Source organism: Ochotona princeps, chromosome 8 (genome assembly GCF_030435755.1).
Source record: "Ochotona princeps isolate mOchPri1 chromosome 8, mOchPri1.hap1, whole genome shotgun sequence".
NCBI classification, from domain to species: domain Eukaryota; kingdom Metazoa; phylum Chordata; class Mammalia; order Lagomorpha; family Ochotonidae; genus Ochotona; species Ochotona princeps.
In genome coordinates, this window is record NC_080839.1 from 16,191,032 (window position 1) to 16,210,587 (window position 19,556).

At 49.5% G+C, this 19,556-nt stretch overlaps 1 protein-coding gene across 5 annotated transcripts in view; it reads left to right on the forward strand.

Moving 5' to 3' along the window:
* REEP1 (receptor accessory protein 1) overlaps positions 1-19,556 on the forward strand; it is a 102,958-nt gene that overhangs the window by 66,956 nt on the left and 16,446 nt on the right. For all 5 annotated transcript variants that reach the window (XM_058667655.1, XM_058667656.1, XM_058667657.1 and 2 more), the window contains exons 4-5: positions 3,873-3,993; positions 9,480-9,593. In XM_058667655.1, coding sequence (XP_058523638.1) covers positions 3,873-3,993; positions 9,480-9,593 — 235 coding nt within the window. The remainder of the gene's footprint in view (positions 1-3,872; positions 3,994-9,479; positions 9,594-19,556) is intronic.

Below are 19,556 nucleotides of genomic sequence, written 5' to 3' on the forward strand. Positions count from 1 at the left end.
GTAGATTTGTGGGACAAGCAAAAATCTTAAGGAAAGAAATGGAAAGAAGATGGGGTTTAACCAACCCCAGGATGTAGTGTTGAGTTTGTTGTGTAGCTATCAAGAAAAGCTGAAAAGGAGCCTGCTTTTAAGCCTGATGCTGGGAGGATCAGGAGTTAGCAGGTCTGTAGCAGCTTTCTTTTTTCTTCTCTGAATACTTATGCCACCTTTCCATCCAAGGAACAGATCCATTCTTGTGGTTGTTCTGTCACCTCACCCCACACACCTTCAGAGCATGCCCCTCACTCAGGGGAAACAGGGGAATACAAGTTAGCTCTCGGTTCGGTCTGGCGCTGCTGGAGGACAGCACCCAGTGGGCAGGCCTGGAGCCGACCCCAGGTTGTCACTAGAAATGTACTGCTGGAGAAGGGCTGGGAGATGAACCTGGAGAAAAGCCAGACACACAGCTGGAGCTGACTGGGAAGAGCCCAGGGAGCAAGGAGTGTCAGCCAGAAGACAAAGGAGGCTTGACCACCCAAGATCTCCTGTAAAGATGGATTCCGCCAGCCCTGATCTGCTGGCCTAGGACAAGCTCTTGGAGTTTACTATACCCCGTGAGGGCATAGCCACCAGCCGTCAGGTCCTCTTACTCATGTTTGCACAGAGGTGGGACCTCCACCTGTAAATGAAGTGCACACATGCATTCTGCTTCCAGGGACAGCTGTTTGGCTGCATGGCATCCTGTCTTAGATTGCCTGGGATCAAGGTTAGGCTCCCTGCTAATGGGAGGTTCCCTGTATGGGAGACACTGGGTCATGAGTTCCCAGCTCCTGGCTTCAGCCTGAGGCAGCCCTCACTACTGCATACTTTTGGGGCCTGGATCCGTGGATGGAAGCTCTGTGTCTGTTGATTTCTCTCTGTCTCTCTCTGCTTTTCAAATAAAAAGAAAATACATTTTAAAAATAGGGATTTTGCTTCTGGGGATTTATGCTAAAGGTACATTTGCATGTATGCATAAAGAGGTGTTGCGAGACTGTCTTGCAGCTCTGCTCTGCTATAACCATGGCGAATACCTATTCTGAGGGTCTGGGGTGGTACTCGGACCCCCACACTTGGACAGTAAAGTTGAGGCAGCTCTCTAGTGACCTGGTATGAATTAATCCCCACTGCTAAGTTTGTGTGTGTGTGTGTGTGTGTGTGTGTGTGTGTGTGTGTAAAAGAGAGAGAAGGGGAGGGAGAAAGAGAAGCAAGGTGTGGCAGGAATCCACAGGGTGTTCCTTGTGTACCAGGGACAGTAAGGAGTCATATAGCTGCAATGAGGGAACCCTTGACAATGTTTTGTTCTGTAACAAATTGTATGACGGTAGTCCCATGAAATTTTGACGTCACAGGTGTCTTCATTTGGGCATACAGATTCTGTGATGTTTAGACAGCAGTGAAATCACCCGATGATGCCTTTCTCAGAGTGTGTCCCTGTCTGAGTGATGCATGACTGGACCTGTATGATTGCTTGTGCCCAGCCTACCTCCACCCTTGCAAGCTGAAGATGCCTTTGCTTTTGCTTTTGCTTTTAAAGAAAGGGACCAGCAGTCAGGAGCAGGATGGAGACTCTGCTGTGGGCTCTTTTGGCCTTTTAGTGTCTCTCATGGTGCATAGATGACCTATTTTTTAAAGCCTCCATCTTCTACATAATAAATGAAAGAACGGCAGTGTGGCAGATGCCCTTGGGATTCTCTGTGAGTTTTGTGTCAGTGCCTAGTCTTACCAGCCTCATTTGCTTTCCTCCTGGGGCTAGCAAAAGGCTTGTTTTCCAAACAAAGATTCCTCCATTATTAATGCCCCAGAGTGCTGGGGTGTGGGAGAATCATGCCTCCTTTCCTTCAGCCCTCATCTTCTGTGGCTGTGGAACATGAAAGTGCCTCCTTGTTGCCTAGCTTGTTGTTGGGAAGAGCCTGTGAAGGCGGAGGGCAACAGGCTTGGAAGCTGAAGACAGGAGAAGGAGATAGAGCATGGGAGGCCAAGGCCCCCGAGATGACAGGGTGGAAATCATCCGGGCAGGAGTCTGGGGAAGGACAGATTCTGTTGATCTCTCATGCCAATGCAGGTGGCTTCTGCCGTGTGGCAGCAAGTTGTACAGATGCCCAGGTTTTGTTTCCGTGAGCCATGGTGGGACCCACCCAGGGAAACTCAGGGCTGCTTAGGAGGCCTAGGAAGGAAGAAGGAAGGAGGCAAGGCAGGTGAGTTGGCTTGATGTGGGCTAGCTGGAATGATGCCTGTGGGCTCCCTCTGGGTGTCTGTGTCTGTGCTAGTGGCTAGTGGCTAGTGGCCAGGAACAGTAGGTCTCAGCAGGGAGAATGAGACTGGAGTGCAGCTCTGGAGTAGTTAACTTAAAGCGAGTGGAAGGGGTGCTTGGGAGTGAGCTCTTTGCTATCACTAGGAAGGAGCAAGGGTCAGCAAGGGCCCAAGATGTCAAGCATCAGAATACAGACAGTGGGGCCCGGCGGCATGGCCTAGCGACTGAAGTCCTAGCCTTGAACACCCCGGGATCCCATATGGGCGCCGGTTCAAATCCTGGCAGCTCCACTTCCCATCCAGCTCCCTGCTTGTGGCCTGGGAAAGCAGTTGAGGACGGCCCAATGCATTGGGACACTGCACCCGCGTGGGAGACCTGGAAGAGGTTCCTGGTTCCCGGCATCGGATCGGCGCGCACCGGCCGTTGCGGCTCACTTGGGGAGTGAATCAATGGACGGAAGATCTTCCTCTCTGTCTCTCCTCCTCTCTGTATATCTGACTTTGTAATAAAATGAATAAATCTTTTAAAAAAAAAAAAGAATACAGACAGTGAAAAATCACAGCTATGGTTCACATACTTCAGGTATGCCAGATATGGTGGTGTAGGTTGTTCACAGCACAAGGGGGTAAGTAGGGCTGAGATCTAGACCAAGCGGTATTGGCCAAGTCTCCTGCCCACAGAACTGCATCAGATCAAAGGGCTGGCTGACTGTTTTTTCTAATGAGCTAGCAGAGGCCCATGGGGGCACCTGTCTCAGGTTGCAGTTCTATATTATTTATAATTCTTGTATCAGTCTCTTGTTTGCATTTCATGACGCTCCAAAGGGCAGGGACAAAGTCTTCCTCACTCATCATTGTTTTCTCAGAACCCGGCACCAGCTGGGATATACAGATGCTGGGTGTGTGTTGGTAAGATAGATAAATGAATAGGCTCAGATATGAAGGACTACAGACTTCACAATTATCTGTCACTTGCCTATACCCCCGTCCCCCACCCCAGACTTTTTGGCATGGAGAGGATCAAAACTTGATGATCTGCCACCAACTCGAGTAGGTGGAATACATTGTCCTTCCTGGCAAGCATTGAGCTCCTGTCAGTGCCTCTCTGGGCCAAGAAGTGAACTAACAAGTGGATGCCTTTTATAACAGTCTGGGGGTTGTCAGTTGACCCTAAACTGCAGTTCCTCCTGGTGTCTGCACCTTCTTGACCATGACTGAAGACAGAGAGAATGACTCATTGAATATACGGGCAAGAATCTGTCTTTTTGTTTATTGTTGTTGTTAGATTGTTTTGTTCACTTGAAAGGCGATTAGAGCAGGAGAGACACAGAGAGAGAAAGGTCCTCCATCTACTGGTTCACTCCCCAAAGGGCCAGGCATGTGTGGTGTGGTGTGGTGTGTGTGTGTGTGTGTGTGTGGTGTGTATGTGTGTGTTGTGTGTGTGCACCTTCATCACTGGAGGAGTCTGGGGACTTCCCATCTGTTTGGGTCCAAGGTGTCCAGGTCATCCACCGCCCCCCACCACCAAGGCACCTCATTCATCAGCCCAGGGCAGAGTTGCTCACAGCCTAACAGACTGTTTGTTGTTGTTGTCTCTGCAGGTTTCCATTCTATTATGAATTAAAAATAGCGTTTGTAGCCTGGCTGCTGTCTCCCTACACAAAGGGCTCCAGCCTCCTCTACAGGAAGTTTGTGCATCCCACGCTGTCTTCCAAAGAAAAGGTAATCCCTGTCTGCTGATTGCCTTTCATGCCTTCTGGCAAGTGAAAATCAAAAAGCTGATGCAGGAGGGTCCCAGTGCAGGAGGGTCCCAGTGCAGGAGGGTCCCAATGCAGGAGGGTCCCAGTGCAGGAGGATCCCAATGCAGGAGGGTCCCAGTGCAGGAGGGTCCCAGTGCAGGAGGGTCCCAGTGCAGGAGGATCCCAGTGCAGGAGGATCCCAATGCAGGAGGGTCCCAGTGCAGGAGGGTCCCAGTGCAGGAGGGTCCCAGTGCAGGAGGGTCCCAGTGCAGGAGGATCCCAGTGCAGGAGGGTCCCAGTGCAGGAGGGTCCCAGTGCAGGAGGGTCCCAGTGCAGGAGGGTCCCAGTGCAGGAGGATCCCAATGCAGGAGGGTCCCAGTGCAGGAGGGTCCCAGTGCAGGAGGGTCCCAGTGCAGGAGGGTCCCAGTGCAGGAGGGTCCCGATGCAGGAGGGTCCCAGTGCAGGAGGGTCCCAGTGCAGGAGGGTCCCAGTGCAGGAGGGTCCCGATGCAGGAGGGTCCCGATGCAGGAGGGTCCCAGTGCAGGAGGGTCCCAGTGCAGGAGGGTCCCAATGCAGGAGGGTCCCGATGCAGGAGGGTCCCAATGCAGGAGGGTCCCGATGCAGGAGGGTCCCAGTGCAGGAGGGTCCCAGTGCAGGAGGGTCCCAGTGCAGGAGGGTCCCAATGCAGGAGGGTCCCAATGCAGGAGGGTCCCAGTGCAGGAGGGTTCCAGTGCAGGAGGACCCCATGAGTTGTTTCTCCTGATGGCTTCTAAGTGTTTTTGAACATGCTTGAAAATAGTGGTAACACTTCCTAAAAGATGTTATCATGATTCATTGTAAGACATTTCATGAACTAAAGCAAAAGGAAGAAGAAAAAAAAAACTTTAATCATAATCTAATCTCCTAAACTGAATTGCGTTCATTTTATCAGGCTTTAGTCTTGTCTTTTTCAGCGAGGATTTCCCATAGACTATTTAAAAGTATTGCAGAAAATAGCCTTTTTAAGGTACTTTGGAAACTTAGCATTAAAAAGGTTTGTATATTCCTAGATTCTAAATATGTTTGCCTAGAAGACTTTTGTTTTGTTTTGTTTTTGATGATGTTTACATAGTTGAATAGGGTGAGAAGGAAAGTGTGTGAGACCATTATTTTCAAATCTTTTTTCTTCTTCCTGTATCTGGAGAAGGAGGGAGAGAAGAGGAGGAGCTGCACCTTGCCTCTGAACCACCTCAGTATCCAAGGATGGGGAATGGCCACCTGATGTTGTCCTTGCAGGGCCCCCAGTGTGGAGCATGCACTGAGGGTTCTGCTCAGGTGGTTTTGACAGTTCTGAAATGCTGTTGATCTCATCACTCCAAGGATGAGGAAATCCTTCCAAGGTTCATTGGCTGACATAGTCCACCTTAGAGTCTCCATTCACCCAGATAATTGCTGCCAATGCTTGGTTGGGATAGTTGACCAATTTGTTCTGCCCTCCTTTCTCCGTTATGGTACCATATGTTCTCTGAAAGCTGCATGGACTGCCATATCCCTGGCATGACCCACACTCAAGCCTGGCTCCTGAACATGCCAGTGGGCTAAGATTGGCCCTGGCCCACCTCCTTCCCTCCCCACTACCGCTGCCCCAAAACCAGTCCACACACTTGCCAACAGGTAGAGCTACCTTGCCTGGCCTGACCAAATACCCAGGCCTGAACCACATGCTCAACAGTGGGAGCTACCTCCTATCAGTAGTGTTTCCCATGTTCCCCCACCAGGCCCATTCCCAGACCCAGATCTCACATGTGCTAGCAGGTGCTAGGCCCTTACCAAGTATAGTTGGCCCCCTCCATCCCACCTCTGTATGAGCTAGTGCATGTTGCAGCCCAGCCCACCCCACAACCTATGCTTGGGTGCACTTGCAGGTGCTGCAGCCTGAACCTGCCCAACCTGTTCCCAATCTCAGCACCCATGAGTGTCAGAGGGTTCCATGGTTATGCCTAGCTTAGCCCATCACTGGCCCCAGCTCTTAAGCTAACCAGTGGAAATTGCATTTCCACAGGGGTGAGCTTACATATCCCCCACAGATTCTGCTCCCAGGCCTGGTTCTCCCATGTGCTGGTTAGTGTCGTGGCCCAGCCTAACATTATCCATTCCTTATTCTGACTCCAACTGGAAGATACTGTGATCTAGCCCTGTCAGGCAGACTCCCAGCCCTAGCTTTAGTGTGCATCAGTGATTATAGTTGGCTTTGATTCATACTAACTTTCCCAGCTGAAGTCTCCCACATGGGCTCATGCATCAGTCTCTCCCATAAAGATCCTCCAGCTTGCCTCCTCCAAATCCCCTGGTCTCTGCCCCCTCACTTACCTGCAGGCACAGTGGTCTTGTTGGGAGTCCCACAGAAGTCATTCCTCACCTGCAACGTGCTCCCTCAATGGTCCTTCCTCCCATACATCCCCTTACCCCCTTTCCTGAGCAATCCATAGTCCCTGTACCTGGGAGCACATGGGTTCCCCATCCTAGCCTCTCTAAGCTCAGTCTTCTGGTGGGGTGGTGTGCTTTCTGTAGCTCTTCCCACTCACTAGGGTCCCAAGCTCCTGGCATGTGTGATGGCCTAGGACCTTACTCCTTTATACACACAAGATCCAGACTCATTCAAAGTCCTCTAAGCCCAGTCCACCAGCACACCAGACCAGCCTGCTAACCTAGGGCTCTCCCCACACCTGCCCTCACCCAACCCAGGACCAAGCATGTGGGGAAAACCCCAGGCTTGCTCTGCCTGCCTGGACATGAGGCCCCAGATCTCCGCATGTCCCCTCTGGCGCTATTCCCCTGGGGATGCAAGCCCGCATCCCCAGGCCTCCACAAGTTGTTTTCCCCCAGCCGTGTAGGCATGGGAATGGCAGCGGGTTAGCCCCTGGCTGTGCCCCTAATAGACATTTCTATTCTGTGTTTGTAAGGACCCACAATGATGAAACTGTTCAAGGCCAGTGTTAGAATGTAATGCTGGGTTGCACCAGGATAGTTATGATGGTTCAAGTCTGTGCTGCTCTGCCTCTGGTCCAGCTCCCTGCTAAGGACCTAGGAAAACAGCAGCTGATGGCACCCACATGGGAGACCCAGATGGAGTTCCAGGCTCCTAGCTTTAATTTAATCCAACCCCAACCATTGTGGCCATTTAAGAAATTAATCAATAGATTGAAGATCTTTTTCTGACTTTGCTTCTGTCTCACATTGCCTTCCAGATAAATACATACATACATCTTTTTTTAAAAACTTAGCTGTAGGGCCTGGCGTGATGGCGTAGTGGTTAAGGTCTTCGCCTTGCATGCACCGGGATCCCATATGGGTGCCGGTTCTAATCCCGGCAGCTCCGCTTCCCATCCAGCTCCCTGCCTGTGGTCTGGGAAAGCAGTTGAGAATGGCCCAAAGCCTTGAGACCCTGCGCCCGTGTGGGAGACTCAGAAGAGGCTCCTGGCTTTGGATTGGCTCAGCTCCAGCCGTTGCAACCACTTTGGGAGTGAATCATCAGACAGAAGATCTTCCTCTCTGTCTCTCCTCTCTGTATATCTGCCTTTCCAATAAAATAAATAAATCTTTAAAAAAAACTTAGCTGTAACACTATATATTTAGATTGTCTCCAAAAAAGGATTTATTTTATTTTGCTTTAAGAACAGAGTGATGAAGAAGAGGAGAGATATCTCCCCTCTGCTGGTACACTCCCTAAATGGCCACAATGGCTGACTGAGTCTGAGCCATGTCAAAACCAGGATCCAGGGACTCTCAGGGGCTCATACTTCTGGGCCATCTTCTCCTACCTTGCCATGTGCATTATCAGGCAGCTGAATTTGGAAGCATAGCAGCAAGGACTTGAAGTGGTGTTCTAATATGGGGTGCACAGCCTAAGCCCTTGCATTATGGTGCTGGTCCTAGGTTATTTTCCTGTTGTAGGTAATTCTGTAGTGAACACAACCATGCAAAAAGTTGACTTCCACCCTTTGATTGTCTTAGAAGAAATTCCCAAGAATGAGATGACTGGGTCAAAAGATTCAAGCACTATGTAATTCATTGCTCAAACCTGGTGTAGTAGGAGTCTTCAACATCAGATAGGAGCACTGTAAATTCCTTGGCAAATTCATCTCTATTGTTTCTGAATATTTGAACCTTCTAGAGGAAGCCCTGGAGAACCTGGCAATTGGATGAGCAGGCAACTCTAGACACTTCTGAAAACCCCCTTGAGAACTAGGACCACTGGCCACTAGCCATCGGGCTTCCTCTTTTGCAACAGTGGACTTTGTCTTGATCTGGTTATCAAATCCCTAACTCTAATGATTTCCCCTTCCCCAAATGATTTTTTCCTCTGACTCTTCCCATGTAGTTGCTGTAGAGGTTGAAGTGACTGACTCCTATCAGCTAGCCAGTAGGGATGTCGCAATTAGGGGGCTTGCTGCTGCGTCTTGCCAGGGAGCCCTTATCCAGGGATTCCAGCAGGGGCTTGCTGAGCCCTCCTGTACACCTTAGAGCAAAGGAAACACCACGATGCTGGACTTCAAACAAGATAGAGGCCCAATGTCATTGTCACACTGAATCTTGAAATGAGCTACTGGGATAATATACATGACAACTCAAAACAGAAACAAAAAACATTAAACATTAAACCAGAGTTTAATATTGTTATTAAACAATAACATAAATGTTATTGTCCTTGAGTTCGGTCCCAGAAGAAGACCTCAGTTCTATTTCTTGCCTCCCCTTGACCTTGTTTTATGACACTGGGTGACTTCTAATTTCTCCTGCTACTTCAATACCCATAAAGTGATTTCTCTTATGAACAAAATCACCCCTATTTCTTTGTGCTTCCCAACCCTTCTATCAGCTGTCACAGAGGGTTGACATTTGATTTTGGAATCAAACAGCTGTGGAATAGCAGCATTTTAGGCTTGCTTGGGGTCTGAGCCTTTCAATAAAGGCAAGATAGCACTTTATCAGTCCTTGAAACCAGCCCCTGGGCTTCATATTTTACTGGCATTGCTTCATTTACTCCTGCTGTTGTCACTATCCTCGTTTTTCAGAAGGCAAAGCTGTGTGTAGAGGAGCAAGATGCTAGCCAAATTCTGACAGTTCCTGGCATCTCTTCAGCCCCTGGTTCTTTTGAGTGCTGGAGAGCAGGTGTGGATGGACAAGTTCAGTGTATACGTTCATGGCCCCCAGAGGTCTCCCTGGAAGGCTGGAGGGCTTTAGAAGCAACCCCAGGGCATGGCTGGAATAGCGAGTTTTAAGTTTCCCTTTCCTTCTTTGCGGAGGCTCTCCTGTCATTCTCCACCTGGTTGTCCCACTCTTCCACAAAGTGTCTGAAACTTTTCAGGCCCAGTGAAGAGCAGCATTGGGGCAGGCAGCTGAGCCCAGCCATCAGGACAGAAGAGGCCAAGAGATACTTTTGAATCTGTGACCCAGCATGCCTCTGTGTTTTTCTTCTTTTTCCAACAGGAGATCGATGATTGCCTAGTCCAAGCAAAAGATCGAAGTTATGATGCCCTCGTACACTTTGGGAAGCGGGGCTTGAACGTGGCTGCCACGGCAGCTGTGATGGCTGCTTCCAAGGTACCGTGCTGGGCCCTGACCACCGTGGCAGGGCAGGTCTCTCTCCTTGGACGGGGAGCAGGGAGGTTGAGGGGATCACCCTCCCTCCAGTCTGCCGGATTAGTGTCCCTACAGAATAGGCTAAAGACCCGGTCCGTGGCTAAATTTTTGGTGTCCTTTTGAAAATCTGGTGGGAAAATATGATAAATCTTGTCGCTTCAAGTTTATGTGTACTTACCACAGCCCAAGTGTGTGCACAATCAAGAATTTCCCTAAGTGCCCTAAGCTCCCCAGTGAAAACCAGGTTGAAAACCTCAGGCTTCTCCCTGGAGCTAAGGCCTGGGAGGGACGCCTCTCTGCAGTTTCCAAGGAGTGAACTCAAAATGGGCAGGTGGAGAGCCTGCCTGAGCAAGTAGATGCCCTCCCTGCACATGGCCAGCGCATTGAGCAGAAGGATCCCCGGGTCTCCCCGGCAGTGTGACGAAGAGAGTAACAGCAGCAAAGGAGCTGGAAGACCTCAAAGTGAACCTCTCTTGGGGCTGTTGTAATCCAGGCATGGCTTCTTCCCTTTTCGTGTCCAGCCCTTGGTCAAAGCCCACTGTGTGCCTTCCTATCACACTCTCTTATTGTGTCAATTTCCATTGAGCCTTCAGACCTGAGAAATTAAATGGGTCCACTCATTTCCCTTAAGTAAATCCACCAGATGGCCCTGTGTTCACAGAGACCACCTTTGCCTGGAATCCTGATTAGAGTGGGGAGACAAAACAGCTGCACTAATCTGGGGTGATGTCGGGGTTGGGAGGTGAGGGACGTTGTCCTGGCAGAGAGAGGGTTTACATGCTGGATGGTTCTGAAAGGGTCTGGAACAAGATGTTTGATGTAGATCTTGGTGATCCATGGACTCCAAGTGGACAGCAGGAGGGAGGGTGCTGAGAGTATCCTGGAGCCAGGCGAGCTCAAGTCCTGTATGTGAACCAGAGCTGCGAGAAGGGCTCCTCCAGGAGGGCGACTTGACACACAAGGACAAGCACCTTCCACCAAAATCAAGGAGTCCTGCAAACAGAGCTGTGAGAGGAAAACAGAACCAGACATTGAGGTATCCTATTTCAAGCAAAGACTAGCTCCTTCACTAACAGATCTACACTAACACATCTGTCCTACAGCACGCACGTGGAGGGCCCTGCCTGGCAGGGTGCTGGGGGGAGCCCAGTGTCTTGGGAAGGGAATTCCGCTTGGGTACCCCCAAGGGGACATCTGTGAGGGCTTATGCAGAACAGTGAACTCTAAGAACCTTGTATGTGTCACTTACAAGTGGAAAGAACAGAGAGTTCCAGATCACTGAATTCAAAGCTCATCAGGCCATTGTAAAACTCCAGGAGCCCCCTCTCTGGCCTGCCTCCTCTATGCTGGAGCCATAGTGCAGCCAGGAGTGTGATAGGCGTAGGAACAGTGTCGTTATCACAGAGGCTCATTGCTGGAAGCCTGGCTACTCAGCCACATGTGTGTATATTGGATTCTGACAGGCGCTTACACGGGGCCACCAGTGTTCAGGTCAGCTTCCAGATGGAGAGAGCTTCAGTACAGCTACCTGGTTAGCCGATTGCTGCCCACTCTTCCCACTGCCTGCGTGGGTCTCATCCAGCCAGGCAACCTGCAGGCAGCTCAAATCCAAAGCAGACAGAACGAAGCATCTGCTCATTAGTGCTTGCCAGTTGGGCTAGAATAGTAGCCTCAGTCTCAAGGGAAAAAAATTCAGTCTCAAGGGAAAAAAATTCTGCTTTTGCTCTAAATAGCATCTAGAGAGAGACCACATCTTCTCTTCCAAAAATAATGCCCTGTATTTCTGAAACAGATACATACTTTAAAAAATGGGAGGGGGAAGACAAGGAATATCTGAAAATTCAATCTGACTGGGGTGTATGCTGGTGGTTTCCATAGCAACGGTGGATTGCGCAGGTGGAGTGGGGAATATGTATGACTCACCAGCAGGTCCAAATCTGGCTGTGATGCCAACAGCACTCAGAAAGCTATGTTTTTCGTTTTGTAGGAATTCCTCTGATGTGCTGGGTCAGAATCTCAGGGTGGGGGCTCATGCACCTTTTTTTTTTTAATGAACTCCCCAAATGGTTTTTAGGCATTGGCTCTACACAGGTCACGTCAGAGCACAGGAGATGAGGAGTAAAACAGTCTGAGCCATTTCTGGGCGCTGGTTTAGTTCCTTGGAAGCAGTAACTGTGTGTGTGTGAAGGACAGTGCTGGGTAATGTTTACTCCCCACCCCCAAACTTAATGCCAGTTGAGAAACACAGTCATGTACCAATTAATGACACAGGATACATCCTGAGACGTGTCCTGTGCAAACATCATAGAATGTCCTTACAGAAACCACAGTGGCATGGTGCAGCACGCCCTGGGTCAGATAGCACACTGCAGTCACACGTGCAACCTGTCGCTGACTGACACATCCTTATGTGGCCCATGGCTGGCCTTGTTTCCCTGTGTGTCAGAGTGTAACACAACACCCTGCTCCCAGCGGAGGCTGTAATGTCATTGATGACTCCCAGGAAGGGAAGTGGAGCAGCCAAAACACAAACCAGTCCTAATATGGGATCGCTGTGCATGCAAGGCAAGGACATAAGCCACTTGGCTACCATGCTGGACCCCCTTTTTAATCTTTTTTTTTTCAAGATTTATTTGTTTTTATTGCAGAGTCAGATATACAGAGAGAAGAGACAGAGAGGAAGATCTTCTGTCTGCTAATTCACTCCCCAAGTGTCCACAATGGCCGGAGCTGAGCCAATCTGAAGTCAGGAACCAGTTGCTGCTTCTGGGTCTCCCCTACGGGTGCAGGGTTCAAAGGCTTTAGGCTGTCCTTGACTGCTTTGCCAGGCCACAAGCAGGGAGCTGGACGGGAAGAAACCAGAAACCAGCACCCATATGGGATCCCAGGTGTGCAAAGTAAGAACTGTAACCACTAGGCTACCACACCAGGCCTTCCTTTTTTTTTTTTTCTAAGATTTATTTGCTTTTATTGCAAAGATAGATTTACAGAGAAAAGGAGAGGCAGAGAGAAAGGTCTTTTGCCTGCTGGTTCATTCCTCAAGTGGTCACAACAGCTGGATCTGAGCCAATCCAAAGCCAGGAGTCAGGAGGTTCTTCCAGGTCTCCCATGTGGATACATCACCCCAAGGCTTTGGGCTGTCCTCTACTGCTTTCCCAGGTCACAAGTAGGGAGCTGGAGGGGAAGTGGAGCAATCAGCACACAGGCCAATGCCAATATGGGATCCCAGTGCATACAAGATGAGGATTTAAACAGTGAGCCATCGTGCCAGGGCCCTAGAAATGTCTTATTAACACTAGCTGTGTACACATTTATGGGTTATGGTGTGTCATTTCAGTGATGCAGACAATGTTCTGATCAAGTCAGGATAACCAGTGTTTTCCTTCTGTGACATCGCTTCATAAATGGAGCCTTGGAACTCTTTTATTTGCTCACAAAATATCTACCAGGTTATTCTGAGCTGTAATGACCCTGTTATGCTGTGAAACACTGGGAACTTATTGGTGCCCTCGACTGCACTTGGTCACTTTTATCCAAACTCCCCCGTCGCTCCTGCCTGTCCCAGGCTCCAGCAGTCTATTCTGTTCAGACCAAGTTTATTTGTATCATCCATCTGTAAGGGAGGATGTGTGGTGTTTGTCTTGTGGTTTCTGGTTGATTTCCCCCAATGTGATGTCCGTTTTACAGTAACTCACTCTTTTTTAAAATAAAACTCAGGCTCGGCAGCGTGGCCTAGTGGCTAAGGTCCTCGCCTTGATCCCATATGGCCGCTGGTTCTAATCCCGGCAGCTCCACTTCCTCTCTATCTTTCCTCCTCTCAGTACATCTGACTTTGTAATAAAAAAAAAAAATAAAATAAATAAAATAAAATAAAATAATACTCAATGCGGAGCCCTTTCTGTAATCAAAGTTAATGTTCACAGGGGTTTTAAAATCATCACTGAAGAGTGGAGAAACTTTATAAACCATATCATTTCATTTATATGGAAGTTCTTCTTAACGAAGAAACGTATCTTGCCTTGGAACCGGAAACATTAACACAGAAAGTGAAAGGGGGGAGGCCTTTCCAGGGAGGGCTGGTGGCTGGTGCGTTTCTTCAGGGACAGTGCCGTCCCCCTCCAGGGGTCTCTTCTCCAGCACCTTCTGTCTGAACACCCCGACTCTTGGCTGCCCCTAGACCTACCTTCACTCTTGCCAAGCCTGCCATTGCCACACTTGGAGAAAATTGAGCCCTGGGTCTTTTTTTTTTTTTTAGGACTAGAATTGGACTTCTCTCGTAAAAACAATGTTGTGGGATCCTTTTGTTAAACAAAGTACATTCTTGCATGAGAAGGATGTCGAAGGAGGAAAGAACCCGTGGAATGAAAGCTTTAAACCTGCCTTTGCAATTTTAGCCATATGGTAGGCCTTTTACACCTGTCCCAGTCTCAGACCCGGTAGCCTTGCTCTTCATTCCTCTCGTAATTTGAAAAATCAGATTGTTTTAATTCCACCCAACATCCTGCTCCCAGACCCGTTCTAATCATGTTAATGCTGTTATTGAAGTCACCTGTTCATGTTTTGTAATGATTTATTGGTTTATTTGAAAGGCACAGTTACAGAGAGAGGGAGAGACACAGAGAGAGATCTTCCAGCTGCTGGTTCACTCCCCAAATGGCCACAGTGGCTGGGGATGGGCCAGGCCGAAGTCAAAGGGCCAGAACTCCACCCAGGTCTCCCACGCAGGTGGCAAACCCAGATACTCGGGCTGTCTACTACTTCTTTCCAGGTGTATCAGCACGGAGCTGGATTGGAAGTGGAGTAACTGGGACTCCAACCAGGTAGCTCTCACATGGAATGCTGGCATGGCAGATGGTAGATTAACGTACTGCCAAAGCCCCTAGCATCCAGAAGGCACCTGTTGAAGCAGCTACTCTAACTAAACCCACATCCCTCAAGTGAGCGATCTTGCCTTGCAGGCAGTTTTCAGCTGTGTCTTTTAGATTGTTAGCTTCTGGAGGAAAGAGACCTGGCTTTTTTGCTTCCCTTTGTTTCTTGCTTGGAAAAGCAACAGGAACAAATCAGGGCTTTCTTGTTTAGGACTTTTGCTCATAGCCATTCCATAAACCTAACTGACAGATTTGAAAAATTTTTACTTATTTATTTTTTGACATAGTAGAAAGGTGAGTTAGAGAGAGGGAGGGAGAGAGAGAGGGAAAGAGAGCCCTTCCATCCACTGACTCACTCCAGGCACATTAGCAAGGAGCTGGAAAGAAACTGAAACAGTTGGGACGAGAACCAACACCTATATGGGGTGTTTGTGCCACAAATAGAGGATCGGTTTACTAAACCGCCATACTAGCACCATAATTGTATTTTTTAATGCTCAACCTGCTGTGCCACAACGCTGGCTCTTGGCCTCTCAGACAATCCCCTTGATGGTGCTGATGTGGTTTGATTCTTCTGATCCGGCTTGGTCTAAGGTGGCAGTCCCTTGCCGCAGGTGTGAAATTCTTTGTGTAGGGTGGCTGCCCCAAGCCCTCAGTTACCCCTCCTGGGTTCTGCTTGGCCACCTCTCGCCCCTGCACCTGCTGCTCTCCAGCAAACCTCTCCTCCCCTCCCCTGCGGAGCTCCTTGGGACTACTCTTTGTGCAGATTTCAAAAGCTTTATGGAAAGTGAAACTGAAAGATTTTATTTTGGTGCAAAAATTGTAGACATCATTGTATGCCAGAGGTCTTCAAAGAGTTCATGGAAAATGCTTGCTGTGCAGACACAGTACATGCATGTCAATGTCTCTTTTACACCAAAATAAGCGCTTTTGTCCCCCTTTCCATGAACTTTAGAAGGTACCCTAAGCTAAGGGAAACAAGGAGCTGAAACTCAACCTGGGGCTGCGCTCAGTCCGTGGATCTCATTTGTTACCCTCTCTTCTCTGCCACTTCTTTGGCTTCTCATTTTTCCAGCCCTGTTTTTATAACATGACCCACTTTAAAAAAAAAAAAAGGTTTATTTTTGTTTTTATTGGAAAGTCAGATATGCAGAGAGGAGGACAGACTGAGAGAAAGATCTTCCATATGCTGATTCACTTCCCAAGAAGCTGCAATGGCCGGAGCTGAGCCAATCAAGTCAAAAGCCAGGAATCTTTCCCAAGTCTCCCACACGGGTGCAGGGCCCCAAGGCTTTGGGCTGTCCTCAACTGCCTTTCCAGGCCACAAGCAGGGAGCTGGATGGGAAGCCGGGTTGCTGGGATTAGAACCGGCGCCCATATGGGATTCTCACGCATTCAAGGCGAGGACTTTAGCCACTAAGCCACTGCACCAGGCCCGACTCATCTCTCTCAACCTGTTCCATGCATTATCCTTTATCTAACGCTGTAGCGTGGATGACACGCTACTATAAATCACTGTGAAACCATTTTTGGACTCTGAGGCTCATTCCAAATCTTCATAAGCCTGGTATTTTGGGACCCTCTGAACTGCCTGAAGTCCATGACTTTGCTTTCGTCTTCTTCCTAGCAAAAAAAAAAAAAAAAGAACAAACTCCCTTTTGGCAGCTAATCGGAGGGCAGGTGTGGGTTTTCTCTGTGGGAAATCTCCCTGTGCCAGCCCGCAATGAGGTGGTGTCTCCAAGGAGGGCAGACAGGCGAACAGAGGGCCGGAGTGCGGGGCTGGGTATTCTGATGGTGCTTACCCCCTCAGTCCTGGGTTTCCCTCTGGCTCCTACAAGGACGCTGTGCTGTGACCACTTACATCTACCTCTGGGCGGCATCCCTAGCAGAAGTCCAGCAGCTGTCAGAGGCTGGGGTACGTGCTTATTGCCAGCAGTAATGTCGCCTATGGCTCCTTCCACTCACCAATCAGTTTGAGCTCTGGAACTATAGGTTTATATATTTATCCACCTCCAATTATTGTGGATTTATAGATGTATCCTCTTTTATTGGAAAGGCAGATTTACAGAGAAGAGAAGCATCTTCCATCTGCTGGTACGTTCCCCAAGTAGCCACAACGGTCAGAGCCGAGCAGTTCTGAAACCAGGAGCTTCTTCTGGGTCTCTCATGTGGGCACAGAGTCCCAAAGCTTTGGGCCATCCTCTGCTGTCCTCTCAAGCCACAAACAGGGAGCTGGACAGGAAGTGGAGCAGGTGGTACACAAACCAGCACCTACATGGGACCCCAGTGCTTGCTTGCAAGGCAAGGATTTAGCCACTGAGCCATTGCACTGGGCCCACTCCTTATTTGAGCCTTCACTTTGCTCAAGCTCATTGCTGTGGAGACCTTTTCTGAGGTGTAGCCGGCACCACTGTCTCCCAGCCCTACCACTGTCCACGCTCTGTCATCTTTGTGACCTGCCACTCCGTGCATGGAGGTGTCTTAATGCCCAGGGCCCCCTGCAGGCTGTACCCAGAGCAGTGTGGACACTCGGTGAGGGTGTGCTGTCGGAGTCAGGGGCAGAAGTGAGGGCAACACAACTTCCACCCTCATTGTGTTGGTTTGGTGCCCATGGCTGTTTTTGTTGTTGTCCTCTCCCCTTTCTATCAGGTGGCTCGACTCTTTCATTTTGTCTCCTCTTTGGACCACAGAGAAGGGCAGGTAACCCGGTTGAGAGGTGTGACTAACTCCCAGTTGATCCAGTCAGGGCGGGAGGCCGTGGCGCCCCCTCTACCCACTGGCACCTGGGCTGGATCCAAGGCAGGTGTCGCTGCTGCTCTGACACCTGTGTGTGTGTGTGTGTGTGTGACTCCGTGCCCAGCACACAGAGCTGCCCACCCCCAAACACACACCCTACTCCTTCTGGAGTCTCATTGTGTTCGTGTGGGAGCATCTAACCTGTGATTAACTTAGTTAGACCTTTCCCCGCTTTGTCTGATGAGAATGAATTCAACTATATGATTCACGCTATTGTGGTAGAAATTCTATCTCAGTCTCTCTATTTGCTAATCTGGTTGTGTGTGACACACAAGGCCTGGGGCTTCCTGCAGCATGTCCGGGAGGCATCTGCCTGGCCTTGAAGGGGGAGCATGCGGAGCTGTGAGGTTAACTGCGGGTACAGCTGCGTTGTGAGCTCTAACTCTGAATGACCAGCGGGAAATGGGGTGAGGTGGATGGCTTTGGTGTCAGTTGCCTGACTCACTAAAACCTTTGGTCTTTAATTCTCATTGTCCTCGAGCCCGAGGCCTTAGAGCTGTGTGCAGTGGGGGTTGCCCTGTCACTCAGGAGCTTCTGTCTTTCAGTATTGGGGAAATCAGCATGGCTTCCTCTCGGTTCCTCTTTATTTTCTTAAGGTTGATTTATTTAAGAAAGGTGGAATAACAGAGAAATACAGAGAAATATTCTGTCTTCCAGTTCACTCCCCAGATGACTTCAAAGGCCAGAACTGGGCCAGTCCAAAGCCAGGAGACAAGAGCCTCAGCTGGGTCTCTCATGTGGGTCCTGGGGCCCAAGCTCTCAGGCCATCTTCCACTGCTTCTTCAGGTGCTTTAGCAGGGAGCTGGAGCAGAAGTGGAGCAACTGGGCCATAAGGCAGCACTCTGACACACCAGTGTTGCTAGCAGCAGCTTAGCCCGTCGTGCCATGGTGCCAACCCCTTCAGTTCCTGTTTTTGGTGTTAATACTCCTATGTCATCATGCAAGTCCTGTAGTCTCAGAATGGTGTCCTCCAAGTGACCTTCCAAGAGTGCTGTGGGTTTGAACCAGCGTTGCAACATAGAATGCAGACTGTTCAAAAGGGTGCTTAGCTTGCTGCACTACAACATCTGCCACTATACATCCTCTAAAAGGAACATACAAGGAGTATTCAGAAAGTTCGTAAACACAGTGTTGTCAGGGCTGGCACCATGGCATAGTAGGCTAAGCCTGAGCCTACCATGCTAACAACCCATTCAAGTCCTGGCTACTCCACTTCTGATCCAGCTCCCTGATTTGGGCCCTGGGAAGGCAGTGGAGGATGACTCAAGTTTCTGGGCGCTTGCCCTCATGTAGAAGAAGCTCCTGATTCTGAGCTTTGGACCAGCCCAGTTCTGGCAATTAAGACCATTGGGGAACAAACCAGTGCATGGAGGAACTCTCTCTCTCTCTCTGATTTCACCAGTGACATCAGTGTCACCATGGCTGTTCACTGGGTCTGAAGGGTGGGTGTCCAAGGCCTGAGCACCTCACTTGGGGATGCTCTTCTGCACAGGAGGGCATACAGCAAGAGAAGAGAGGGTCTCCCAGATGTACAAATTACAGGACTGGAATTCAAATCCAAGCCTGGCTTGAGGAAGGTCATTCTTAATCTTCAGGTGTTGGAGCTCCTGGGTTTGCACCTCCAGGTTATGTGTCCATTGACTGCATTTTGTCAGAACTTGAGCTATATTTTTGGTATTTCCTAATAGTGCGGTGTGTTTCCCCTAGGAAATACACAGGTAAGTGGGAGAGTGGGTGAGAGTAGATCAATGAATAGTCGGCCTAAATTCCTCAATTCTGACAATTACCACAAAATGTTCTCACTTAAGAGTCAGTTTTGGCTCCCTAGTCATTGAATTCCTTCTCATGCCTCAAGATCATCTAAAATATTTCTTTTTTTAAAAAAGATTTATTCTTATTACAAAGTCAGATATACAGAGAGGAGGAGAGACAGAGAGGAAGATCTTCCGTCCGATGTTTCACTCCCCAAGTGAGCCGCAACGGGCCGGTGCGCGCCGATCCGATGCCGGGAACCAGGAACCTCCTCCAGGTCTCCCATGCGGGTGCAGAGTCCCAATGCATTGGGCCGTCCTCAACTGCCTTCCCAGGCCACAAGCAGGGAGCTGGATGGGAAGTAGAGCTGCCGGGATTTGAACCGGCGCCCATATGGGATCCCGGGGCGTTCAAGGCGAGAACTTTGGCCGCTAGGCCACGCCGCCGGGCCCAATCTAAAATATTTCTAAGTAACATACCTGTGGGTCCTTGGCTGTTAGGTTCAGAG